The 27,693-nt window shown below is 39.1% G+C and overlaps 2 protein-coding genes across 2 annotated transcripts; one reads left to right on the top strand and one right to left on the bottom strand.

Moving 5' to 3' along the window:
• Positions 1–735: 735 nt before the first annotated feature.
• Positions 736–25,709, bottom strand: LOC108666473. The gene is made up of 8 exons (XM_047882584.1): positions 25,583–25,709; positions 25,014–25,422; positions 21,635–21,749; positions 19,717–20,424; positions 18,742–19,167; positions 16,168–17,394; positions 15,100–15,253; positions 736–3,095 (listed from the first exon to the last, which is right to left on the bottom strand). The coding sequence occupies exons 2-8, from the start codon at positions 25,099–25,101 to the stop codon at positions 1,956–1,958; spliced, it is 3,858 nt and encodes a 1,285-aa protein (XP_047738540.1). The 5' UTR covers positions 25,102–25,422; positions 25,583–25,709; the 3' UTR covers positions 736–1,955.
• On the top strand, positions 10,526–14,053 carry LOC108666481 (microspherule protein 1). The gene is made up of 6 exons (XM_018153367.2): positions 10,526–10,796; positions 11,062–11,379; positions 11,649–11,912; positions 12,238–12,440; positions 12,906–13,014; positions 13,339–14,053. Exons 1-6 carry the CDS (start codon positions 10,560–10,562, stop codon positions 13,567–13,569), a joined length of 1,362 nt encoding a protein of 453 aa, XP_018008856.1. The 5' UTR covers positions 10,526–10,559; the 3' UTR covers positions 13,570–14,053.
• Positions 25,710–27,693: the final 1,984 nt, after the last annotated feature.

Genomic DNA, 27,693 nt, shown 5'->3' on the forward strand with positions numbered 1-27,693 from the left:
AAAAGATCTCGGAGTTTATGTCGACAAGGAGCTGAAATTTTCTAAGCATGTTGAAACGCAAGCTAACACATCCAACAAACTTCTTGGACTAATCAGACGCTCATACGAGTTCCTAGATGCAGAAACGATGAAGCAGTTGTTTGTTGCCGTCGTACGCCCGAGTCTAGAGTTTGGAAACGTTGTGTGGTCACCGAGATTCGAAAAGGACAGAAATTTAATAGAGAATGTTCAAAGACGTGCAACAAGGATAATTCCAGGCTTGAAGGGCAAGTCCTATGAAGAAAGATTGAAGATTATGAAGCTTCCAAGCCTCAGTTATCGACGTCTGCGTGGGGACCTCATTGAAGTATACAAGTATACTCATGGTCTATACAAGGTCCCTGAAGGGTTACTAGAATTTGAAACAAGAACCAACACCAGGGGCCACGGCTATAAGCTAAAAAAATTGCGCTGCAACTTCTCCACGCGACAAAATTTCTTCTCGCTTCGAATCACCGACATGTGGAACAGCCTTCCCGATGACATCGTTGGCGCTCCAAGTATGAACGCGTTCAAGAACAGACTAGATAAAGCTATGGAAAAATATATGTTCAGATTTGAAATGCCTAGCTCCTTATCGAACCCGGTGGAAGTCTAGTAGCTTCTTCAAACTATCGCCAGTCATGAAAAGATCCGGTCAAATGACACGAGTTTAGATTCTATGAACAAGGCACGAAATGGAAAAGAATCGGCGACAGGCCACATCAGGCCTACACTTCAGAGCCGACATCACTATGTTAAAAAGCAAAATGTGCATTGCCATATGGGCTAAGTATTACTCACTTATCCGAGTCTACATTTTTTCCATACCTACAAAATGCAAAACTTTATCCAACTACAGGTCATAGAAAAAATATACTTAATAGTCGTTGATAGCTGGAAATGATTCCTTAGAAGGTACTATTGTACTGTTAACCAGTATTTATTATGAAGCAATCTGTTCCCCTGAAGAGCGACATGATTGCGTTATTTTTACAGGCTACAGTTTATGGCAAGGTTCATATCGGCGATCATTATAATCGAAATGAAAAAAATAAACAAACGTATGATAAAAAGTTTTGTAAACGGCTTTTGAAACGGATGGCCTAAAAGTCCACAACACTAGAGAAGCGACTGCCACGGTGAGACAAGAGAACGAGAGTGCAGGTTAGGTATCGTGTCTGGGTTAGGTTTGTTGTCTGGTGCAGTTGCCGTGACAACATGAGGTGGGTGAACAAAACTAGGGCGGTACGTGATAATTGCTCAAACTCAGACAACTTCATCGCGATTCTCGAGAAATATGAAACACACGCCCAGCCATACAAAAATATTTTCAACTATAATTTAACAACACGAACTGAACAAATTTCAATTCAACAACCTGTGCAGTGACAATAAAATAGTTCGCAAGGCTTTTTAAATTTTACACGAAGAGCATTGGCGATTGATTATATTCTACATCATATTATTCTTCTATTAACGAGTGACTCGTATAAAATCATCGTAGAATTATGCCAATTCAAGGAGATGCAGTAATTATATTAATACTTATTTTCAATCGGTTTGGTAGTAAACGGCAGCCACAGGGAGCCTGGGAAGTGCAGGTCACTGAGGCCGAACACACCTCACACGCCAGACAAAAAACGGTGGGTACCTATTTGGTTATCGTTGTAAAGGTACCACTCCTCGTAGTATCACTTATTAGAATTATAATACAATTGGCAGAACCCATTCAATTTCTTATTAACAATAAAAGAAACCTTGCAAGTTTTTTAATCTCTGAGCTAAAATAGAGTGAAACCCTCCAATTGATTCATTACAATCACAATGTCACGACTCACGAGCACCTTCAATTTCTCCAAAACAACAGGGCGATCATCTTCGTTTTTTTTAGGATAAGAGAGTGTGCACCTTCAATTTTGTCAATAGTACGGAGTTCATTGGTATGCATCAACCCAAAAGCAGCCCTTCCTGTACACGCAGTCAAGTCGCAAATTCTGCCCAGGCTCCACGTGCAACGGCTCGTCAAGCATGAAGCAAGCCTGACTGCACGGTGACTCATCCCCGACTGTGATCACCGAGGGCATTCCACATGCTTCCCGCTCTGGGGAAGTGTCATGGGAGTGGCTTGACGTAGCAGTTATGTGCGAAGAGCCAGTATATAATGGTAAAGGTGTAGGATCTAAATGACTTTGAAGAGGATTAGCGGCAATATTCGATTGTAAGAAAAAATTGACAGAGTCTGTTGATGTTTCCGTTAATAGGACATCGTCTTTGGTTTGAATACAAGTCTGGTCCAGTTGGAATTTAGGATCGATAACGTTGCTGGCGATGTTCGGTGGAGATGTTTGTACACTTTGTTCAAGAAGAGTGGGGGTGGAAAGCTCTAGCCCACCTTCAGAAATGACGGAATGAGTCAGAGTATCATTGGGTTTTTTGAATCGATTACTAAAAGAATCGTTCTCTGCGGCATGTACTTCACTTCTATGCAATAGTTTCACAGTTTGTTGGTAGTAAGAGCACAGGTTAGAATCGATAGTAGCTTCAGGTAATTCCGTAGCAGGTGGATTCCCGTCAATTTTTGAACGATTGCGAATATCAAAAATTCCTCGCAAATTGAACCAATGAGCGACCCCAACCATTAACCCTTCCTTCTGTACTGGCAGTCGAAAGTCCCGTTCAAAGAGAGTTCGATCGCCGAGAGCAAGTAGCCCTCGGCCATGAAGAGACTTCACATTCTGCTCTTCTTGCGACTCATTCTCTGCGCTTGCTTTATCAGGCTCGATAGAGCATTGTCGATCTTGACATTTATTTCGATCCGTCGAATCAGGCTCCTGAGCCGTGCGGCTAACTTTCTCCTTCGGACAGGAAGTATTGCGTGAAGCAGGCACTGTTGTATTCGTTTTCATGGTTGAAGATATGCAATTGTCTTTATTTGGTGTCTCTAATTCATCACGAGAGTCAGTAAATTTACTGGAAGCAGAGCCATTCATCATATCAATAGTGAAGAGGTGGGCGACGCCACTGAGTTGGATATGCGGGAGCGACTGCACAGCTAAATCAAGATGGTGGGTGGTCTGAAACAAAATAAAAGATAAGTAAGCACAAATTTTGCTGGTTAGATTTTTACTTATCTTCTAAAGACACAATTTAATGAAAATAGGTCACGCAGAGTTACTATATATTTTTGATCCCTGTAAATAATACTATCCATACCAGTTAACCGAGTTTGTTGAATGCAAATACCGTATTTCGCGGCTTGCGGTACATAATCGTTTGTATATTTGAGAAAAAAATTGTGTGATTGAAGCGTGGTGCAACAAATGTATCAGGGTATTCGGGCGCGTATTCACAATACTCATCGTAGTGGGAAGTAAAAGACCCGGAATTATTTTTCTAATAGTAATATATTGCAAAAAGGTGAGGGAAGACAAAAAGGTTTTCCAATGAATTTAGTATGCCGGGATTCGCGATGACGGGTTCTCAAATTGGAGGAGTTAGTAATCATAGGAAACACTGGTTTTGACTAATCTCGTACGAAGGTAGGGGCTAAGTTCGGACAAAATCAAGTCAAATTTTGAACAAACCTTGTACTAAGCTCAGAAATTTTCGGACCTATATCAGGTAAAGGTGAAACTTTGTTTGGACAAAGTCCGGACGAGTGTTGGACAAATGGCCTCGTCGAACATAGTTTAGAATTATCTCATCTCGAACAGAGGTATGCCAAATCTGATTCCGAAGAAAGGTCGGTTACATGTCGGACAAATCTATTATTAGCAACGGTCGGTCATTTGTAGGATAAATCTCATTTCGGACATACACCATAGAGTCCCATACAATGTATAGAGTCCGACTCGCGAGTCTAACTCGGCTAACCTCAAAACCCCCCAAATATGGCGCCGAACGAACCGAGGTGGGCAAAATATAGGCGAGCCGAGCCATGGCTTCCCCTGCTTGCTGTGGGGCAGCACTGGGGGCTCGGGCGCTCGCCGCTCGGAGCCTCGGCCTCGGTTGAACTTTTGAAGTCGGTTCCAGTTTAGTTGCACTGCAGACGCATGGCTGGTAGGGTGTGTGCAGTCATGTCGGCCTACAAGCTATTCATGAGCCCTGACTTCCTTAACAGGTTTATTAAAGAGTACCGCAATTTGCCGTGCTTGTGGAAGGTCCATAGCGCAGAATATTCGAACAAATTACAAGAGACAAAGCATGGGAATGTCTCATTCGAATTACGCGAGAAAAAGTTCCCAATGCAGACCCTAACTTTAAAAAAAATAAATAATCCTTAAATAGTTTTGATAGTGTTTTGATTATCGTGGCGTATGAAATTTAGCAAATTCATATTGACTGCATCTATGTCGATTGACTAGCCATTCTTTTGACCACATAGATATTTTCCTCCGTTGCCTTTTCACTGTCCCGAGCACATTCAACGCGACGGTATGACAACGATGGCAGCAGCTGCAACATACCTCAGCTGAAGGCTGACTCATCTTCACGACAGAGCGTTGCGAGCAAAGTACATAGGTGTACGGTAAAATATCGGGTGGATAGCTAGAGGTCAGCATAGCCCAAGTCCACAGTGCGATTCGTATACCTTCCCGAGCGTAACGCAGCCGGGCATCTTCACGGCTTTTAACACAAATCGCCCACCACAACAGCGCCGTTCAGTTACAGGCCAGAGCGCATACAGGCCGGAGCACAACTGGCCGGGGCGCAATAGGCCCTACCGCAACAGCTACTCCTAACATAACGTGACCTAACTTAACCTAACCTGCGCCGCCTGTTGCGGTAGGGCCTGTTGCGCTCCGGCCAGTTGTGCTCGGGCGCTGTGGAGCAGTGGCTGTTGTGCAAAGCGGATTTACTGTTAGTCGGAGTTACCCACAGCTCATTGATCTGAGGCTATGTGTAAATATTGCATGCTGATGGTTGGCGTTAGGCCCAGGGCCTGTTTACGAGTCAATTTTGTTACCCACGGCCGCGCTCCCGAAATATCGCCGAATCAGATTCGCTAGTCAGAATCAGCTAGCTAGACTCGAGGATCAGATACGCTCGTGGGGGCGCTACAGGCAACACAACTTTTGATAAGTTTGCTCAATGAAATGTAACTTAGAGTTTTTCACGAGGAAAACGTTAAAAAAATTCGAAAACCTGACCGACAATCTAAAATTTTTCAGGATCACTTCAAAACGGTATTAGTAATTTAATAAAAGAATGTGGAATTTATTTCTTTTAAATATCCATCACCTATTTTTTTATTAACTAAAAATGAATGAACACAATATCGTAATTTCATTACAGTTTCATCAAATTATAATTTTGTTAACCGAAAATTAAAATGAGAAAATGAAAAAATTTGAGAGACGTAGCTAGAAGAGTCTCTTTATCGATGGTAACACGATATTTCATGGCATCACTGCATTATTATTTTGAAAAAAAAAAACAAGAAATAACCGTAGAACTTACCATGGTTGAACTAGTATAAGGTTGACCCATGAGAAGCTCATGTTCTCGGATGAAGCTTGTTGTTCTCCTGTGACGTCACTGATCTCATTGACGTCACAGGCATTAACCAATCACCGAAATGCGATCACACCAGTCAACCAATCAGTCATAGGAATGACGGGTTTGTTTACGTTTATCGATCTCAGTGACGTAACAAGAAAGCTGAACTGAAAGACGGGACTTTTCTTGGGTCAACCTTATATACTTCAAACACGTCTTTAGGTTTCTCGATCTCAGTGACGCAACAAGTAAGCTGAACTGAAAGACGGAACTTCTCATGGGTCAACCTTGTATAATTCAACCATGCTATAACTTATGTAAGTAATGCAAAAAAGATGAGATTAAGATTTTTACTACTCACTACATTTCGTATAGAACCCATCTATATTAATTTAGAATCCGTTCATATCATATAAATTTTTATTTTTTTGTAATCCTGCAATCCGCAGATAGAATATCGAAGAAAAACGCCAAGTCGCCAACACCTGGTAGCAACACCTCTGGAGAATTTCACTACTCCAGCTGTCCAGCATTTCCAGGCTCCAGCAATCGCCAGTTAATCGGAAATACTATGAAGAGAAACAGGATCACTTGAAAAAACACGGAAAAATGCAATTCCCAGAACAATTAGGCTAACAGTTATTTGAAGTGCCGTACATCATACATGGAATCATCATAGCTAAAAAGATCAACAAACACACGTCTTGAAATTTAAAAGTTCAAGTAGTTGCGGTAATTCTTATAAGCTACCTAATTAAACTCATCACTGATATCAATCATATCATTGGTTGGAAAATCGTCCACTAATGCATGTCCAGGTCACCACTTACTCACCAGGTGTGAGTTGTGACAGTTGGCCAGCTTGGCCTGAGCCTGACAGTGACAGACTTGAGACCAACTCCAACATTGAACAAACAAAGCAACAACTTGGCACTAGTAGCAGGTAGCTAAGCTGCTGCTAAGTGCTAAGGTCACAGTAAGCCTGTAAGGTGTTTAAATAAAAATCTTGATATTCAAATAGTGAATTGTCATCCACTCATTCCAATAGAATAGGTTAGGAATTATGGAAATTGTCAAAGTTTCATTTCTCAGACTTCATGCTTATTGCTTTAGGCAACTTGATTTTTAAAGCCCAGACTAGGCTAAAAACCTGACTATTCATCAAGCAGAGATGAAAATTTTTTTAAGGCTTAACTGCAGAATGCAGATCATATCAATATCATGATGGATGCACAGTGCTAAGGTCACAGTAAGCCTGTAAGGTGTTTAAATAAAAATCTTGATATTCAAATAGTGAATTGTCATCCACTCATTCCAATAGAATAGGTTAGGAATTATGGAAATTGTCAAAGTTTCATTTCTCAGACTTCATGCTTATTGCTTTAGGCAACTTGATTTTTAAAGCCCAGACTAGGCTAAAAACCTGACTATTCATCAAGCAGAGATGAAAATTTTTTTAAGGCTTAACTGCAGAATGCAGATCATATCAATATCATCATGGATGCACAGCACATGCAATTGCAATCATGCATGACAATCTCATATTAGGGTAAACGCGGTATATTCCGTCATAGTAGGTAATTCCGTCACCTCTTTAGTTTTTCCTTTATATCAAGCTTTGTTTTAGTTCCATGCGTTCATTGATGGTTGAAATGGTGACATCAATCACGTCATAGTACGGTCATACAGTTGCGTGTCAAACTAATGCCAAAACACTAGGTCTTGGCCATCTAGTGGGAAAATATTGAGATCCAAAGAGAGACGATGCACGCTACCCAGTGAGATCATCGAAAAATGTGTCAAATTTGACAGTTGACCTTGCTCTACCAAATAGTAAAAGCGTAATTAAGTAGTGTTCAATATTCATTAGTGTTCTAATTCAAAGCCGTGTTGTATTCCAATACAGCTCACACAGCAAACAGAATTCGAACACGTGGATGACGGCATTACGTATCAGTAGAATTTGAAGCGCGGACATAATACGTCTCACCACGTGCTGAATATTGCCACACACAGTGACGGAATATAGGGATTTGCTGCCGATTGGTAGGTTTCCATTCTAAAGGCTTTTAAATAAATATGGCAACATTTTGTGACGTTTCGTTGTTGCTGGCGCGTAGTACGGTGGTTTGCAAGTCAAATAAAGCAAACGGAACTTGAGTAACGCATACGGTTATTTTTTTATAGTTTTTCATTTCTCGATGCGTCCTTAATGTGACGGAATATACCGGGTTTACCCTATCATGCATTCATTAATATGGAATGTTCAGCGGAATTTACAGAAACTGGGTAACTAATAACTTTTTTGATGGGCTTTTTTTATAAATTGTAGGCCGGCTGGGCTAGGGTACGTAAACACACCATATTCCAACATCGTGGCAGATAATTCCAACACTTCTCAACCTTTTCCTTTATATTAAGCTTTGTCTTAGTTCCACCCATGTGTAGATGGTTGAAATAGTGACGTCATACTATTGCGTGCCAAATTCCTGCAAAACAATAGGTCTGGCGGCCGGCGGAAAAATGTCAAGATCCTCAGAGCAAAAGTTCAAGTCAATTAGTCAACTAGGAGAACATTGAAACATTTGTAAAAGTTGATAGTTGACCTTGCTGCACATAGTGTGGCGTTATGAGAGTGACGTAAAGCAATCAGAACACCAGTAGCGCATACAGTGATCTTTTTATAGCCATTCATTTCTTGATTCATCTTTAATGTGTCAGAATATGGTGTGTTTACCCTACCTAGGCAAAAACTATACTGTTTAAAGGTTTTTCTTATTTATACAAATTAAGTCTTATTAAGTTAGGCATTGGCAATAAAACAAGTGAAATAGACCAAAAGCATGAGTGCTGGATTGGAATTTTGCTACTAATCAATAAAATTTTGCAGCTCTAGAAGTGGCAATTTTGCAATACTTGTGTAATCTTACAGCCCAATTATGCTCTTATTAACCATTGCTACTGAATTAGATAAGAGATATTTCATATAGCAGGAATCTTGTGTGGCTTTGCCTCTGAAGAATGGCTGAAAAGCATCTAGGGGGCATTCTAAATGCCGTTTAAATGACCACGTACCTACATAATTGAGGAGCGCACTGGCTAAAGATATGAGGGCAATTGCTCCAATAGGAGTGGGATGGATGCATGCTTCAATCCAAGTGGGCCAGCACCAAGCAGTAGTGGCAGCACGCTCTTCCTGCTTCAATAGGAGCAGGACAGACTGGACAAGTGCATTAGAGAGCTCCAGCAACCCAAATAACTGGCATCTCATTAACAAATAAGTGCCACATGCCTAATAAATAGTACTCTTTAGAGGGCTTTCAAATTGCACCCTCCCCTGCTGTGGAAGTGAGTAGCGCTGGACCTGTCTGGTAGTCCTGGTGGATCTAAATGACCAACCAGTTCCTACAATTCCATCATGATTATGGTAGATATATTCAATGACCATGGGTGGTATAACCTCTTTCATACATGATTTGTGACCAATTTTCTAGTATAAACTGCATGTAAACAATTTTTAGATGAATCTATTATCCATGCCATGGACAACAATTTTTGAACAGATTCATTATGCATATGCATGCAGTGTGAAATTCCATGATAGTACATAAAGCTTCTGTTATTTGGCAGATGCATGTTCATCTCCAGACTGTGATTGATTGTGATGTCATCCACTTCAGGCTGATGGCCTGTCCAATATGCTGTGTACACTGGTTAATTTAAATCCCCTCCAGGGTTCCACACTGTATGCATGTGAAAAGATTTTGCAGATCTAAAAAAAATGATCAATTTTATCTTGCACAAATAGTAAGCCTATAGTTCAACCAGTAATATTGAGCAGAAATTCCTAAAAATTGTCAGGAAATAATTATTCCACAGATGATTTTTAAAAAATTGCAAGTGTTAAAAGTGATGCTTCTCTTGGTTTTGCAAAATACCTTCCAGCAATAAAAAATTTTTTTTGAAAGCTCCTGATGACACATAGCTTTTAAATACTTTATAATATCCCTGACAGATCTTGATGGCTAAAGTAGTTCTGACAACAAAACCTCAATAATACCAGCAATGATTCAAGCCTAAAAACCTGATGTTAGCAAATCAAGGACTGAGCTCTGCAAATTGGGCAGTGGTTACCAATTCTTATGATGTTGATAGTTCAATTGATTTTAAACGGATCTGTAATTCCAGGAGTAGAATAAACAGGTTGATTCATTTCAATAAAGTTCAAGATGAAACTTCTTCAGGATGTTATATCGCCTTATAAATTCATCTAATCTTTCCCAATAAACTAGTATTACCCCACTACAGTGTATAGTAATAATAGGAATGGCCCACAGATGCTAATTTTACTGTCCATGATCAGGGAATCATAAATTAGTTCCAATCTTGATAAGCATATTTATACATATTTGGGAGTGGCTTAAGAAAATGTCAGTGTGAAAAAGTATTTGCTTTACAAATAGAGTTTCCTTGTGATTTAAAAAAATATTTTGCATCCTGTATAATTTAACTACCGTGAAATTTTCTCACTACCAGTACGGTATGTGATGCTCATCCTATTACAACAAAGTCAAGTATTATATGAAAGAAACTTTTATCATTCAGGATCAATTGTTCATTTTAAAAATTCTAAAGAAGGCCAGTTAAGAACTGTCAACTTTACTTCTTGTTTGTTTGTCTGCTAAAAATCTTATAATCAATATTTATGCTACCGGTACCTGTCCAATCAATCTGAAATTTTGTACACAGTTGCAAACAATGCAGAAATCAATTGATAGAATAAATAATAAAAAATAAATATTTTAAAAAATAATTTTTTAAAATAAAAAAAATGTAGAAAATATTTTTTTTAATACCTATATAAAAATAAAGTAAGAAATTCATTGTACATGTGTAACATCATAGACACTGGCTTCTTTGGAAGTGTTGTCTTTAAAAAGTAATTTTAAAACATATTATTGATGTGTTATTGTTAATTGAGAAATTGAAATCTTGTATTTTTTTCAGAAGGTTAAACAGCCTGTGCATTTACACTAGAGATGGCTTCCTATGCAGGAGTTTTGAGCAGTCACCACCGTGACTATGCTATGTCTGCCATGTCAGATGCTGAAAGCACTAAGAGAAGATCATCATCTCGCAACATCAAACGGCCTAAATTTGATGATGAACTTGTAGAGTCTAGTCTAGGTGGAGGTCAGGGGCTATCACCCCTTCCTAAATTCAGAATGCGGAATGCTCCAATCTCTGTGATTGAAGCCCCAGCTCCCCCTACTCCTGTGAGTTGAAAGCTGCATTCAAATATTTCATCACTAGCTCAAGACAATTAAACAGGGCTCAAAAGATTTAGCAAGTTGAGCTTGTAAGGAAATTGATTTTTTGTGGGCATTGCAATGATATTTAATTTGCAGCAAGTTTCTCTTTATTAATGTAATACCAATCTAAAATTTGCTGTTCATCAATGAAACATCATTGATTTCTGCAAACATAAAGTTTTTAGGAACTTTGCTCTTCATGTATTAACATCAAATTTTTATTTTTCAGACTCCGAGCGTGAGTTTAGAGTCGCGCAAGAGAGTTCTGCAAAAGCCTGCCACAAACGTCAGCAATAAGAAAGCCAAGAAAGGCAAGAATTCAACAAATGTTTTATCCAAAGACCTTGGGAGATGGAAGCCAACAGACGACCTTGCGTTAATACTAGGAGTACAGCAGACGTGCGATCTGACCGCGGTACATCGAGGTGTAAAGTTTTCTTGCAAGTTCAGTCTAGGAGAAATACAAGAGCGCTGGTATGCCTTGCTGTATGATCCTACCGTCTCAAAAGTGGCTCAGCAAGCCATGAAAAATTTACATCCTGAGCAAGTGGGTTATAAAATGTACTCGTCTTGTGTTAAGAGCATGGTCGTCATTAGATGATAAACTATATGCCATTACTTTTTTAGGAGTGTAGGTAACAGTTTGAAGTATATTGCCACTTAGCTCACTCTTAGACTGGTACTTTCTCTTAATTTGTAACATGCTCTTTAAGTTCTGGTATATCTGTCTACGCGATCGCGATAATCTCTTCATATAATGACAATGACAGTATTATAATGAATCCTACTCACTTGACTCCTTGTCTTTTATTGCAGATTAGCGCCATCGAGTCAAAAGCTTTGTTTAGTAAAGCAGAAGAGGATATCTTGTCAACCATAAAATCTACCTCGTTTCTTGAGCTTGAAAGATTCGAGTTACTGCTACAGAATTACCCTGATGTCTTCCATGCTGGTCGTACAGCAAAGTCCTTATTGTCTCACTGGCAGCAGCTCAAACAATATCATCTTCTACCGGACCAAAACCCTACTTCGCCGCTCAAACACGGAATTAATAAAGATTTCTGCGAAGCCGAGGAACAGGTCAGCTTTCAATTTCTACTCGGTCTACTATGTGAATCAGTTAATACCTCTGTTGTTTGATCATTTTGCAAGACAATCTGTTGATGAAACTTTTTTTAGACACTTTATATACGTATAACGTCAATACGGCCCTCTGAATTGCACGATAAAATATAGACACGAACTACTGTGTTCACTCTCTTTTCCCGCCAGTTGTTGAATAATTCAGGCGGAGATGATACCATCTAATGTATTTTCCCGTTGGCGAGTAGTATTCAATCCTACAACTTCTGAATACAATTAATTCAATGTGGCAATATAGTAACTGAGGTTTTCTATGTTTAAGATTGTGGACGCGGAGCTCCAGGATAAGACAGACCCTGCCTTGTCACACGAGCTGCTCGTCGCGTCGAGGGGCAACAAGAGACGCTTGCGGCAGCTCGAGGACAAAGTGTCGCATCTGAGCGTCCTTGTGGACTCCGTCACGGGAATAACACCTCCAGACTTCGACACTAACACTCTGGCAACTCTCAGGGGCCGACTCGTCAGGTAAAAATTTTGTGTCTTTGGTGTAAGGTGGAGTACCTTGCAGATTTAATCATTAACTGCAATCCCGAAACTAGTTTCATGTTAAAACTCTTAACTAAGGTTAGTTACATTCTCGCTGTTGTGCCTAGGAATTCCAAGTGTTGATAGAACTAAATGAAAATTCCAACCGACAAAAGTGGGTAACACAAGTGTACTTTAATATACTCAGTATGTCATACGGCCGCAACGATCAGTTTACAAACGTTTGGATTTGGTTTGTATGACGATGGTTATGTAACGGTCACTGGATAAATTGATGATACTCGAGCATCAGATCGATATACGCTCGAACGATACAAGCTCAAATAGATAGGTAAATCGATATAAGCGCGGAATTTTATTTCAAGCCGTGACTGCTTGCCGTAAATTAGCTAGATTTAAACTGGAAGGTCACGTCAAACTGTAATTGATGCTGTGATTATGCAGATACCTCATGCGCTCTGACAACATCACACTGGGGCGTAAGGCTGCTGATGTTCACGTCGACGTGGATCTCACTCTGGAAGGACCCGCTTGGAAAATATCCAGGCGACAGGTATGTATGAAAAGGTGATCGAATTTTGGTGACGTATTGTTTTTGTGTGCTGTGCAACTCAGTAGTGCAGTTCATTTTGAGAGAGTTATTTTGTAATTATTTGTAATTTCTACATGTGAATTGTGTATATTTAAACCGTTCCATCGAGCCGTACTCTCATCTAGTAGCGCCTGAAATCGTTTAATTATTCATTAAACACCACCAAAAGTCGAACTGCATAGATTCACTGGCCTTAAAACTCCAACGTTTGCTATGCTACATTCTATATTTATTGCACGGCTCAGATTATTAGTTGAATTTTAGTCTAATACAACTTATACGCAGGGCATAATCTCGCTGGCGGATGGCGGCGAGTTTATCCTACGCAATGAAGGCAAGCGCGCGATGTTCGTGGACGGCAAGCCTGTGGTGGCGGGCACCTGCTGTCGTCTGCTCAACAACTCTGTGCTCGAGATCGCATCCCTCAGATTCATTTTCCTAATTAACGCGGGGCTCGTTAACCAGAGGGCTCTCGAGAACATCAAAACAGAGGAGGAGCTTGCCGTTGTCACCTAATTATGTAATGTCGATAAATACGTTGAAACGGGACAAATTTCTAGCGGTTACACCGATTTTGAAACAGGATATTCTAGATATATCTCCTAATAAAGCAGAAGAGTGTGCGATGGTAATTGCGATATCGTTGGTAATGCTAAACTTGTGCAACAAATAATACTAGATAACGTCTAAAAACATCGATCTGTCCATCGTAAATTACCCTATGGCTAGTCTTAGCCTTTACACGATAGTAGATAATTGAGAAGGTGCGATACTCTTGATGAAGCTTTTGCACTGATATAAAATTAACTGTGGAATGCTAGACATAAACTGAAAGCTTTTACTGCTAGTAAGAAAAATGGACAAATAAAAAATTTTCCATCTGTTGCATTACTATGAGCTTTTCAAACGACGACGAGCAACCATGCACAAGATAACTTTTTATTTCAGTTATGAAGCTGAGTAGGACCAAAGAAAGATTAATAAAGCATAAGAAATTTGATTCTTAAACCCATGTTCTTGAAAATGCATCCAAGTGTACGGTGGTACTCTTCTTCAACGCAAGCACAAATCGTACGATTGGTAAGAAATGGTAATCTAATTTTCTTGAGTCAGCAGCGTGCCGTAGTTGTGCTGCATTTTATAGAATTTGTATTGAAACGCTCGAGTTATTTTCCTTTCGTTGCTCGAAATTGATTATTCTCAACAATGACATTAATGTTGACTAAGTACCCCTGTAAACGCCGTGAGTTATCTTCAAAGAAGGGTGTACAAATAAATCGATTAATTGCAAGTGGTGGTCAAGATAATAGATCGTTCTATGCAATTCATCATGTTTGAATTCGGAAGTTTGAAAGGAGTTATTTTAGTGCCTTGTTTCTGCAATGTACAAGATCACCGCGAGCGTTTATTCTCTTCTTTTTTTCAATATTGCTTCAACAATCTCAATTTTCGGTTTACAGTGACGTACACCTCTGTTAGATTTTACACATGCACTTGTGTGTGGCCACCGAAGGATCGATATCTTCTAAAGCTTATTGACAGATTCGAATTGATTGAGGCTTTTTATTTCGTTCAAATAACTCTTATGTTTCAGTTAACCATACGAGAGGTTGATATTCTTTGCTATCCGAATCGTATGTAATTTATGCTAAATTGTCGTCATACTGAAACGCTGTTACGTGGCACTAACCTCACCCTAGTCTCTCGAACAAAATATATTTATAACCTTTCGTTTTACAGTGCTTTTAATGCATCACAAGTATACAGCTTTTGGTATAAAAAATATCTATCGATTGCACCAGACCATTCATCTACCTCACTCCTTGCGCCAATGAATCGATTAATATCCTTTCCAGCGCCATCAAAAACTAAGCTCCTATGGACACCAATTTAGACAGACCAAGCACTAAGAGATATATTCAGTGAAATTTTTCTCGGTAATTCTTAACGCTACATAAAAACGCCCAAATCATCCGATCATAAACAGTATTTAGTACTCGAAGGCCAATCATTTTGATTGTAAACTGAACTCGTATGAAGACCCACCTTGACCATATCCAGCACAGGCGATAAACGCACGTCCCCAGCGTTCAGGTCGGAGACGCGCGTGTAGCGCAGCAGGTCTTCCGAGGCGAGACATGCACCGAACACGTCGATGCGTGCAGGGAACAAGTAACCGCCAGATGAAAGATGGCGACCACTGCACAAATATCAAGTGCACGAAATTGGTCGTGAATGTTAATAGTAGCGGATTAGCCTATAGTGATATTTAAGTATACACAAAAACGCGGACGGGAGCTTATCACGAATTGGCGCATCTTATGGTACCTATCTTTATTGTTGATGATGAGCTGAATACAGCTTCCTTCAATGAAAAATCGATGTACGAGCGTGATACTCCAACGGATATTATTAAGAGCCGACGTTGAGAAAAACTGTACAAAGTTATTTCACCATTATACCCATATAATTAAAAACTCGTGCATAGATTCATCAATCCTGTATGGATTTTATTTGTTAAATTTCGTCCTATTTATTTTGATAGCTAGCGATCTTTCATTCGCTGCCATTAGGCCTTATCCTTATATCATTTAGAATAATTCATTTGAACTAAATCTCTTTTTAGCTCAATTATTAGGAACTTACAAAACAAGCTCGGCTTGCACTTGAATCTCGCGATATTTTCGTCAGAAGTCAGATCTTGATGAGTGATTGCTTTTGAAAGTTCATTAAATATATCGAATATTAAAGGCGAATGGGTCTCAGTAATAGAAGATCGTCTAACATGGATGTATACCTGTTGTGGTAAAACATTTCCATTTTCAACAAAGAAAAAAAGGAGAAGCATGAAACTAGAATCCTTAAAATATAACGTTCAACCAACAACAAAAATTAAATGCTTCTTGGGTAAGCCCTATAAGTTTACGAGTCTTCAAATGGATTTTTATAGAATAAATTTATCTATGAACATTACACTTGTAAGCCAAAAAATCGAACCGTACGTACTTCTCAGATAATGTATAGTTTTTTACAAAAGGTGCAATTCAACATAAGTTTTTACTAAGGAAACTCCCCTCCCCCCACTAATGGCAAGATCGGAATAAAATAACTCACCAAAACTCGGTCTTGGAGACGAAGTCGTCACACAGAATCCCGACATCACTCAAGGGCCACATGAACATGACATCGAACTTGAAACATTCTGAAGGTTTGCAGTCCGTTTCAGTTTGTGGATCATTGCTGCTCCGGATGCGCGGATCATCTAAACCTGCAGTGGTGCTGTGGTGCGGAAGAACGAAGTTGGAATCGCCAGATCCATCAGCATAATTCAAGTCGTTTAGAAGCACGCATGAATAATTATTCGCTGTAAACAGATCACGCACAGCATCATCGTTCACGACGGTTGTAACTCTACTCAGCATGCGGTGCAATTCGAGAGCAGCAGTCGGGAATGGAGACTCGTCATAAACATAAATCTGTCTGTTAACATCCATCAACTTTGTCGCAATGACTCGAGCCGCACTGGTCATGGCGGCGGTGAAACTGGCGCTGTTGTAAGCTTTTAATGATATGGGTCTTAATACGGTGTATGTGTTCCCGTATTCTGGTTCCCGTTTGTAATCAGACTGGAAAACTTCTAAATTACCTTTCGTCGCACTCTCAGGCTCGTTACACTGCACGGTAGTAGGTGGTGAGGAAACGTTGGCGGGATGTTGCACACGAGTATCTCGTTCTTCAATAAGTTTAATGCGGATCAAGTCTGAAGCTGTCATCTCAAAGTTCAGAACATCGCCCACTTTTACTTTTATTTGAGATTTAGTTGGAAATACGGCAGTTTCCCAGCAACTTCCATTGCCCGGACGAGTGTCAATGACATTGTTTTCGTCGACGTAAAGCTTGAAGCCCAGCACGACGGAGTCAGCCATACCATCAGTGTCACACTTCAGTGACACAACTTTGTCGGCTTTACCAGAGATAAATTCATTCAAGTTTTGAATGGAATTAAAGTCGATTTCGAGAAGTTTGTGCCACTCACTCAGCAGCTTGTAGCCTCCTGGCACGTGTTCCAGTCGTTCTGTCTGGTATGGATCGTCATCGCGCACTGAAGTGATGGCAGCAAACGCTGCATGTGTTCGCCGCAGGGGCTTGGAGTATCGACAAATATAAGGACACTCCACGAGAGCAAAGAAAGCTTCGGCTCGACCAGGGATAACTTGACCAGGATCAGACATGGAAGGACCTTGGGTCTTCAATAAACGCTGCCAAGCGTCGAGCAAAGTAGGGACACATTGCTCGCCCAGCAACGCGGCATCCAGCGTCTCACTCACGACCAAGTCAGCTCTGCCAGACGATGAAAATGAATAATACGCATAGGTATTTTGAGTTAGGAAACAAGGGAAAATTTAAGCATGGATAACTGAAGTAGAATTACACGAGTAAATAGCAGGAGCCAAGTAAAATCAACAAACAATGAAGACATACACCCCTCTCCCGAGTTCGTATTTGTGCTGGAGCTTAAAAATGTTAAAAGTAAAAAATAATATGGAAGCATGAGTGAAATTGTAAGTCAACGATGAAGACGTACCTACCACTCAAGTTGGAATACAAAGTGTTGAATGGGAAAATTAAATAAATTAACAGAAAAAAAGAAAAATAAAGTTCAAAACCTAACGTTAATGAAGAAGTTCACTTCGAGGTGAAACATAAAGAGGAGGAAGCTTAGCAACGGAAAACGAATTCGAAGGCAAGGAATGAAAATAGAGGAAAAGAAATTCAAGACCGTGATTGGAGAAGAAATGCCTTAATCAAGATTTTAGCTAAAACATTTATGAATAACTTAAACCACAGGATCAGCTATTTTTCAGTAAGCATTAAAATTATGATTGTAAAATTAACAGACACGCGCTATTAACTGTCCAGGCTAATGTAATGATGCACAATTCAATGCAATGCATCAGGGCAAGCAGAAATTAAAGAACATCAATTTTATGCCGGCAGAACTCAAAATACAGTCTAGCCAATTACGAAATACGATCAGACATATGTAACAGCTGCGAGACAATTAATCCTAAGACTATAACAACCTTAAAACTCATTTGAATGTCAACCATACATACTAGCCTTTTTTTGATGTGCGTCTGCAACGGATGAATTGCAAGGAGCTTGGAAACACCCACCCTCAATTTATAACGAACTGCTATCATTTACTCGCACGATTTCCGTAAAAAATTAAAATTCAATTAATTCAATGGAAAACGACGGTGAATTATTGGATCTAAGTTATTGTTCCAACGTCACTGCAAGGATTTATGAATGGACAACATTGAATTTGAATGAAATATTCACTTTACTCTATTATGACTTCACCCACACAAGGTACGGTAGTATCGACAGCCATAATACGCACTTGGAGAAAACGTCAACCGGTCTGCAGCACATCGGGACAAACACGAGTCACAAGCTCTGTTCTCACATTCATCTTTTGACGTAGAATATTAAATATTGAAATCAAACTAGTTTTCAAGAAAGTGTGATCCAATTTAAACTTTGCTAAATCACGTTGCAAATTTTACACGGATTCGAAAATAATATGGTATATCGAAATTAAGACATAGGTAATGTGTACAGAGGGAGGGAGTTGAAAATTAGACAAGGCGTGTATGGCTAGGTCATACGGTCGCTACTAACCTCTCTTTTAATTTCAGAGATCCGCTGTGAGTGTTGATTATCTCGATCTGACTTTGTTTTCCCATATGTTTCTTGCTCGTGAACCGTTTCTTCTTTGCGCGAATTGAGTTTTCAGTGGTACCAATTTTCAATTGTTTCTCCGAGGAATATTTTTGTTTAGATTTGGTCTCGTTCACGAGTTTCGCGCCCTCAGAAGTTTCACAAGATGCTTTCGGATCGTCGTCAGCACACAGAACTTCAGCTGCATCACTGTGGCAACCGCTTAATTTCCGCCGATTTTTACGGACGCTACAGCGCTTGTTTTTCACTAAGGTGTTCTTGGCCTCGAGATTGAGACTCACCACCTCCCGTGCCATCTCGCACATGAAGGCGCTGCTATCGCACCCCACCACGACCACATCAGGGGCACACAACGCGGCGTACAAACTGCACAAACACAATATCTTCGGCTCCAATTTTTAACTACCATTCAGAGTTTGATTGCAAATTATTACACAGATAAGTAGCATGATAAAATGCTTGGGTTCTAGTAACTCATTCAAAACATTAAACGGTACTCAGATTTAATCTCAGATCATGTTACATCCAGTTTATATGGTGATCGTTTTTAAAAACAAAAAGTAGACTATAATACAATGGCTATTGTAAAATCGATCGATGCACTTCTTTAGGAAATCCAATTGAACTTCTACCTAAGCTCAACAAGTAAAACTTCAACTTAAAGAGCACAAGCCATAGATGGGCAAATTTGTTTACCCGATCTTTGCACGGAAGCAGCCAAAATACAGTAAAAGCATTCAAACAGTACGAGTACCAGGAATATTAGTGATAGAAAACGATATTGCTATTATACTTGAATGAGCCACATCCACCGCTGATGATTGTGTGGCTATGATCATTGAAGATGCCCCAGACTTCATACATTTTTCACAGCATTATTGATCATCAATAACATTAGGCTAGCAGAAAACTTACCTGAGCAAGCCAGATCCAGAGCCAATGTCGAGCACGTGCACAGAACGTGCAGCTCGTTGACAACTCCCTGCCTGATTTTTCTTACGTTCCATGTCAACAGTATTATTTAATTTCTTCAAACTGACGTCCTTCACGTCCATTGCTAGTGTTTTACTATCATTTTTACTTTCTGGGACATCTATGTTACCGCGCTTGCTCAAATTTTGTCTAATTTTTGCTTCAAGAGCTTTTTGGAAGGCAAGGTTTCTTTTCTTATCATTCAGCATCGGTATATGCCATCGATCAACAAGAGCACCTACAACTGAAGCATGTAAAGAACGATAACACGGATCCCTAATTTTAATTTTCCTGCTTTGCTCAGTTGATATCTCAGTGCTGCTGCATGGCTTACTTGAGAATTCTGAAGCAGTATTTTTCCCGCCCGTTGATGATACAGCGCATGCTCTTGAATTTAGTTCATTTGTGCATTCACTAAGAGTACCATCATTGTCAAGCTCCTTTCCTACTGCGTGAATATCAGTTACATTCCCCAAATTTCCCTCATCCTCTTCAGTTTTAATGCTGCTATCTTGAGACGCATCGAAAGTTTTTAAAGATTTTGACACAGGAAAGTTTTCACTACGACTATGAATGGTTTGCTCTCGAGTGTCAGGAAGCATTGCGTATCCCATATTTAGCATCTGCCAGGCCTCGCGATGTAGTTCACTTCTGCAAGAAATATATTGTAGGATAGAAAAAACATTCATAATAAATATCTTTACTTCAAAAATATTACAAAATGTACTAGCAATAACAAAAATTTCAGTACTTGCATTCTATATATCCCTTAAGCAAGTGACAACAAGATTGTAACTTTCTTACAGTATAACAACAAATAACAAGCTATGCAACATCAGTTAGGGTAAGATCGGCTCTCAAGTGCAACAAGGGCCCAAAGTTTAGAAAACCTTTTGTTGTGCAGTAGTACCTAGTCTGATCATAGGATGAGTTCACCAAGCCAGTGATCCATAAACTAGGTCAATAACTCATCACTTAATTACACTTAACACACAAATAATTTCACAATAAATAATTTTCTAACTTGGGACCAATGTTACACTTCAAGAGCCAATTTTACCACAGCTCATGGTACATAGGTAGTTACATAAAAAAAATATTTACAAACACATTAAACAATCAAAACCAACAAAGCAATATAAATAAGAACAGCAAATTTTTCAACACCACACAACAATAAATACATGGAAGAAATATCCAGGATAATTTGTTCTCATTGTTTGCACAGACTTTATTGCAAGCCTTTCATGAAAGGAAACCATATTTACTTCCAAATCCAACCTACAATTTGAAGCCCAAACTTTCCAGCCAGGAGATGTTCTACCACAGAATAATTAGCCACAATAGGCATTCATCTAGTATAATTGCTATATTTTAGTGTTATCTTTAAATGACTAACATATTTAATTTTGTAAAAAGAAACAATCAGTATCAGTGATTGCAAATTTTTTTTTAATCATGGCAGCTGAACTTTGAATTCAGCACATCATGTATCTATATTTAATGAAAATTGGTTTTCACATTAAAATGGTAAAGAGATCAAGAAGGGTCTCTAACAACAACATCTGAAGCTAAATTTTATTAATCCTGTTTATACATTTATTTATGAGTCACAATGAGAAAAGTTATTCTTGTAATTATAAGGCTGAAGCTCGTATGGTTCTATTATATACCTATAACAGCACTTAGACACATTTGTACTGCTCGCTGGTAAATATAGCTAAAATGATTAATAATTCAAGTTATGATAGTTCAGATTTTGACTTGCTAATTAATAAAATATATCCAAATAAAGTGAATATCTGCCTACCTGGAATGCAGAATAAAAATAATGGAGGTGAGGAGTGACAATAGCTAGTACCTGTGCAATACCACAGCAGTGAGATATGCCAGGTTGAGAGAACGAGGGTAGATCTTGTCAAGTAGCTCAAGGCAAGCCAACATCTTGGATGGTTCCTCTTCAAAAGCCAGCATTTCTGTCAAGTAAAACATAATATTAGCATCCAATGTGATTACTTTGACCATTTCATTTCCAAAGATTGCACAGAGTTGAAAAAATAGCTCACATACAGGTTAAGCATAAGCACTAGTTGATGACTGAAAAGTTTTATTAATTGAGGCAACTAATAAAAATAGGGAGGCCCTTGTAAAAAGTTAGGTACCACAAACTACAATTAGAAAGTAACTCACGAAAACAATTATATATACTATCAAAGTGTCAATAAAATTTTCTATCTTTATTTGAGATGAACACAAACTTCCCATTTATATTAGCTATTAAATGTGTCTACAGAAAAGTTTCCATTTGTTCTTGAGTTTTGCACATGTAAAGACAAAGCAAATGTTCCCATAAATAGTGGTAGGATGACTTAATAATTATGGAATGCTACACACAAAATGTTATATGAATAGGATTGTTAGGTCAGGTTGAGCATTTCTTGAAATTGAAATGATAATGGATATTGGATAACACCCTCATACTTCAGTCAGAAGGGCAAAAATTATTGAAATTTATTAGGATTTTCTACAATGAGAACATACGCATTCTAGAGATGAAATTTTCAACTGCCTTTCATACATTGAAATGAATAATTTGGCAGAGCCACAGCACCCACCACACCAATGACCCAATCACCCAAAATTGTTGCCGTTCATTTAACTTTTAACCATGCCCATGGTTCTAAATTAATTTTTGATAAAAATATTATAAAATGGTAGTTTTAATGTATTCCACAGATAATTTCTATCAATCACATAAACCACAAAGAACAGCTAATTGCTTTCAGTGTGAATATGTGACTTATGAAAAATTTTTTGCTACCATCAAACGGGGTAATAAGGGACAGTTTTGAGCATTTTCTGTTGAGAACTTCTTACCATGAAACATTTCATAACCATGTTTGGGCTCATTTTAAAGGTATTTGCAGGGGCTATTGTATGGCATCTTGAAAAAAAATTTAATATGCTATTCGTAAGGTGCCAGACGCAAAATAAAAGCCTCCAGAGCTAAACCTGGGAATGGGGTAATAAGGGACATTTGAAATAAAACTTAATTTTAAAACGTTTGAAGCATGCAGAGTGTACTCCTCTATTACTAAGAGTAGTCTGAAGTCTTCTTCTTCCTTTGTAGATTATGTAGATGTAGAATAAATGAAATTTTCTGTGATTTTTACTCGTTTTTCCTTTATTGATATGATATTTCCTTATCCATACATTACCATATTATTGTTGTGATATTACGGTACCTAATCCATGGACATGCCATTGAACATTGGCAACAACCTTGTCCACTGCAAGCTTCATATCAGCAGCCATGTAGCATTTCTTCTGTAGCTAGCCTTACAGGATGGCTTGTAATTTTGCACCATTTTAATTGAGTCAAGTGAATTCCCTATAACAAAAAAAGATTGTAAAAAACACCTGAAATAGAAAGGAATATTTTAGTGACAACCATCATATTTTTTTTAGAAAAAGATCATAGTTTAGGTTAATTACTTTTCATTCTATGTTGCCCAGCAAACAATTCTATCTATGATATTCTATGTACAATTTTGTGATGACCGATGATGCATTAATTTTTGTCAAGTGAAATTTTTTTTGCAGAGTGAGGTAAATGTAATCAAAATTCCTTGTTAATTGATTTTTTTTAACTGGAGCCTTTGCTAACCAAGGTTCTACTGTAAATGCATTTTTAGGGGTGTCCCTTATTACCCTGGGCCCACAAGGGTGTCCCTTATAGGCTTATTACCCTGTCGCACAGAAATGGCCACCATTTTTTTAATGAGCTATGCCAATTCTGTCAATCACAGTTTTAAGCCAACACCTGAGTGCAACTTTTATGTAAGTAAAATTTTCTAATACAGCAAATATTTTTTTTTACTACAGACCTTAGCTGAGGTAGGTACTTTTCCAAAATCTCACTTTTCACACTTTTTTTGTGCAGGCATTTTTTAGAGGTAGTAAATTTATGATTTCATAACTTGCTTTATGCTAAATAGATGGGAAAAATATTGAACTTTACGCTACTATTTTTAGTATTGCAATATTTTAATTAGTTTAGCTGCCACAACATTTCTATGAAGTATGAAATGTTGGAGGTCTGTCCGTATCCCTCATTACTTTGCCTGTCCCTCCCTTATTATAGTCAAATGGGGTAAGACAGGATCACAGCCTTCATGGGGTAAGAAAGGACCGGCCCATGGCGTGCATTCTAACTGCACTGAATTTAATTTGATGAAAGAATATGTTAGAGCAATCATTGCCAGTCATTTCAGTGTTTGTTTCAACCCTGTTCTGCAACCATCTTACCCCAGTGGGGTAAGATGGGACCAGCTCACTTTTTTTAATCTGTACAGAAAACTATGTTGTATGCAGAAAGTCTGAGTTGTAGCTTAGAAGCCCATTGCATAACTACACCTTGTGATAGGTTTAGGGTTTTTTATTTATTCATGATATAGATGCTACATGCTTGTTAGTGATTTCGGTCCTGTCTTACCCCATCTGACTATACCCCATTTGACGGTTGTCAAATGAATTGGCTATTTTATTAAACTGTAACTACTAAACAACTGCCAGCTAGAAAATGGACCCACCCAATTTCAGGCAGTCATTTTTGCACACCCAAAAAACTGAGCTGCAAGGTTTCAGAGTCAGTAAAAACAAGGCATGCCAGGGACGATGGGAGAAGCAAGATTCCAAAAGGATTTGCTATATCATTTTGTAGTCTAAACATTCTTATGAAATGAATAATTTTTCCAGCCCAGGTTCTGTGAATTATTTTGGAATATTGAGCAGATCTTTACCTACACTCATACAGTTTTAAATGTTTTATTAGAGAAAAGAAAGTGAGAAAATAATCAGTGCAAAGTTAGTTTTTGAAAATATTTGCCAAAATATGCCATTTTACTTAAAGTTTACTCAATGAACTAAATAAAATTTACCAAGTTTTTATGGAGTTTACTCAGTGAACTATATGTAGATACAATTTTTTCGAAGTTTATAAATTAAATTATTATACCCTCCTATTAAATTAGCTATATTTATATAATTTTCAACAGTAAAAATTAGTCAAAGAGGGAAAAAGCAATTAAATGGTGAACAGTACCTAATCACAAACTTCTTTACAAGACCAAATAAATGGACAAATAATCTAGGTAGGATTTAGAAATGTAAAAAATATAAAAAGTTTGATAGCCTAGTACCTAATCATCTTTATATTCTATTGTTCTATTTTTACTTACCAGTGACTTTACAAATGTTTTGGTAATGCCTTGTAGCTGTTTTTGGACACGTGATAACCTGGAAAACCAGCTGTTCTAAACTTTCCATAGCTGAAATTATGCTGAATTAGTGATAGTCGTTAGGTTAAAGTCAATTTCAGATTAGGCTAGTCTTAGTAAGAGACTTAGAGTTAGAGCCTCAGGCGGCCAGGCCCAAGGTCCAGGCAACTTCAATTTTTAGTATGACTGTCAGAAGCAAAAAATTATATTTTGACATTAATTCTTCTTTCTTGGAATCCGCTTCAAGAGGTCGACGACCTCGTTGATCACCATTCACAACCGGTACTCGCCAGTCTCGCCTCACGTCCACGGTCCTGGATGGATGGGCAGTAAATTAGACCGCATTCACCGAAGACGCGGAGGCGGAGCCCTGTAGAGTGTATACAAAAAGCAGAGTAAAATAAAGACTGACTGAATCGATAAGCGATTTTTTTTGTTATTCTAACCAAAGTACCAAACTACTTTAATACTAGATAAGTAAACACGAGATGATAATAATATCATAGTAGTACTATCACTATCTGACGTACTATCGGTTACTTTTCAGAATTCGAAAGATGCTTCACTTTCTGATTATATCAGGATGACATCCGGCTTTTCTAACTCCGCTTAAATCACCGACCGGTGAATGGTCATTGAATAATTAGTTTCAACCTCAGTTTTGGAAGGATCTAGTAAAAAAACGTTTAAGGATTCTCGAGGACAAATCAAGTCCATTGCTAGAATCGGTGTTTGGCGAAACATATGCCTACCTACTATTCTTCGACGCTGACACTACTTCACTAAACTAAGTAGCCCGGACGTTAGGTAACTACAGCATAGGTCAATAGCCCCTGCGTTTATTTTGATACACGTCAGTAGCCTAAACGTCATGTTGGTGCACGTCAGTAGTCCAGACGTTAACTAATCACGTAGTTATACGTCAGAGTCCAAACGTTAGGTGAGCAGTACGTCTTTGGCTACAGCTGCGCGAGGCTCGTTTTGTTGTTGGTCGCGCTCCCAGGATGTCGCACGAATTGCCTTTTAAATCACGAATGAGGTAAAAGTGAAAAAAACTCGCCAACGAAGGCAAAATCTAAAAAATTGTCACGAGCTAAACATCACCGTTGGGAGGTTAGGTTTCTATAATCAAAGTTTCGTTCAAATCTGTAAAGTAGTTTAGAAAAAATGTCATGCTCACTGCAAATTTCGGCACGTATCGTCATATAACTCACGAATTAAGGTGAAATTCCAAAAATGTTCACGAGCTAAACATCACCGTTAGGTCCTAATGAATACGTGTACCAAGTTTTATCGAGCTCCGTTCATTGGTTGGGCAGGGTGGCCCAGTGGTTAAGTGGGGCCATATTGAGAACCAAGATTAGTGCAGAGGCGCAAGTTCGATCCCAGCTCTGTGCGCCAGTTTCTGGTTTGAATCGGCGAGGAGGCCGAGCGGTTAAGCACAGCAGAATTGTAGCAATGAGTTGCGAGTTCGAGACCGCAAAATGCTGTGAATGTTCTGCAATGTTAAGAATCGGCGACAGGCCTACGGCCTAATAAACGCTGAAACCGGTGGAATATCCTTGGGAGATATTCCATGTTCACAGAATTGGGGAGATCGGCCGCAAGTCCGGCCGTAAATTTGTCCGAGACGCGTTCCCCGGTGGCAGGTGTCTAAAATATGCCAGAAATCCCGCGTCGCCGAGGAAGTCCACTACCCGAGCCGTTCGGACCATAGTTACACGACAAACATGGCGCCGAACAAGCCGAGGTGGGCAAAATAAAGGCGAGCCGAGCCATGACTCTCACCGCTTGCTGTGGGGCTCGGGCCCCGCTCGGGTGGCTCGGCCTCGCCGGCTCGAGAAATCGAGTTTAGTTGCTATGCAGACGCCAAGCTGGTAGGGCGTGTACAGTCATGGCCGACTCCAAGCTATTCATAGCCCTAACTTCCTAACCAAGTTTATTGAAGAGTACCGCAATTTGCCGTGCTTGTGGAAGGTTCGTAGCGCAGAATATTCGAACAAATTACAAGGAGATTAAGCATGGGAATATCTAATAACGCGAGAAACAATTCCCAATGCAGACCTTAACTTTGTTAAGAAAATAAATAATTCTTAAATAGTTTTGATTATCGTCGCGTATGAAATTTAGCAAATTCATATTGAATGAATCTTTGTCGATTGACTAGCCATTCTTTTGACCACATAGATCTTTTCCTCCGTTGCTTTTTCACTGTCCCGAGATCATTCAACACGACGGTATAGCCACGATGGCAGCAGCTACAACTTACCTCGACTGACTCATCTTCACGACTGAGCGTTGCGACTTGCAACCAAAGTACGTATAGGTGTATGGTGAAATATCGCCGCATCAGATTCGCTAGTCAGAATCAGCTAGCCAGCCCGCCCAGCCGGACTCATGAGTCAGATACGCTATTGTGTGGGGCACTTTAGTGCTTGTTAGCTGACTGTTTCGGGCACTCGAACAGATGCCTGACGGTGTGGAGGGAGTTCTTAAAATTGGCAGTGCAGACATTAGTCTCTGTGGGTGCTGTGTTTGTAACAGTTTAGTGACTGATGATGGCCACAATAAATTCTGGTGATGTGTACCCTATCTGCTCTGTTCAGCAGCTTTTCCGTATGACTGGTGTTTGGTGGTGTGT

The sequence above is a fragment of the Hyalella azteca genome, unplaced genomic scaffold (assembly GCF_000764305.2).
Source record: "Hyalella azteca isolate HAZT.00-mixed unplaced genomic scaffold, Hazt_2.0.2 contig10770, whole genome shotgun sequence".
NCBI classification, from domain to species: Eukaryota; Metazoa; Arthropoda; class Malacostraca; order Amphipoda; family Hyalellidae; genus Hyalella; species Hyalella azteca.

Coding starts and splice junctions, on each gene's coding strand:
- LOC108666481 (XM_018153367.2), top strand. CDS start 10,560: ATGGCTTCCTATGCAGGAGTTTTGAGCAGTCACCACCGTGACTATGCT. Junction 10,797..11,061: donor CCCCAGCTCCCCCTACTCCT/GTGAGTTGAAAG, acceptor TTTATTTTTCAG/ACTCCGAGCGTGAGTTTAGA. Junction 11,913..12,237: donor TCTGCGAAGCCGAGGAACAG/GTCAGCTTTCAA, acceptor TCTATGTTTAAG/ATTGTGGACGCGGAGCTCCA.
- LOC108666473 (XM_047882584.1), bottom strand. CDS start 25,101: ATGGAAAGTTTAGAACAGCTGGTTTTCCAGGTTATCACGTGTCCAAAA. Junction 17,395..18,741: donor TCTCTGAAATTAAAAGAGAG/GTTAGTAGCGAC, acceptor ATCGTCTGGCAG/AGCTGACTTGGTCGTGAGTG. Junction 15,254..16,167: donor GTCTCCAAGACCGAGTTTTG/GTGAGTTATTTT, acceptor ATATTTGTGCAG/TGGTCGCCATCTTTCATCTG.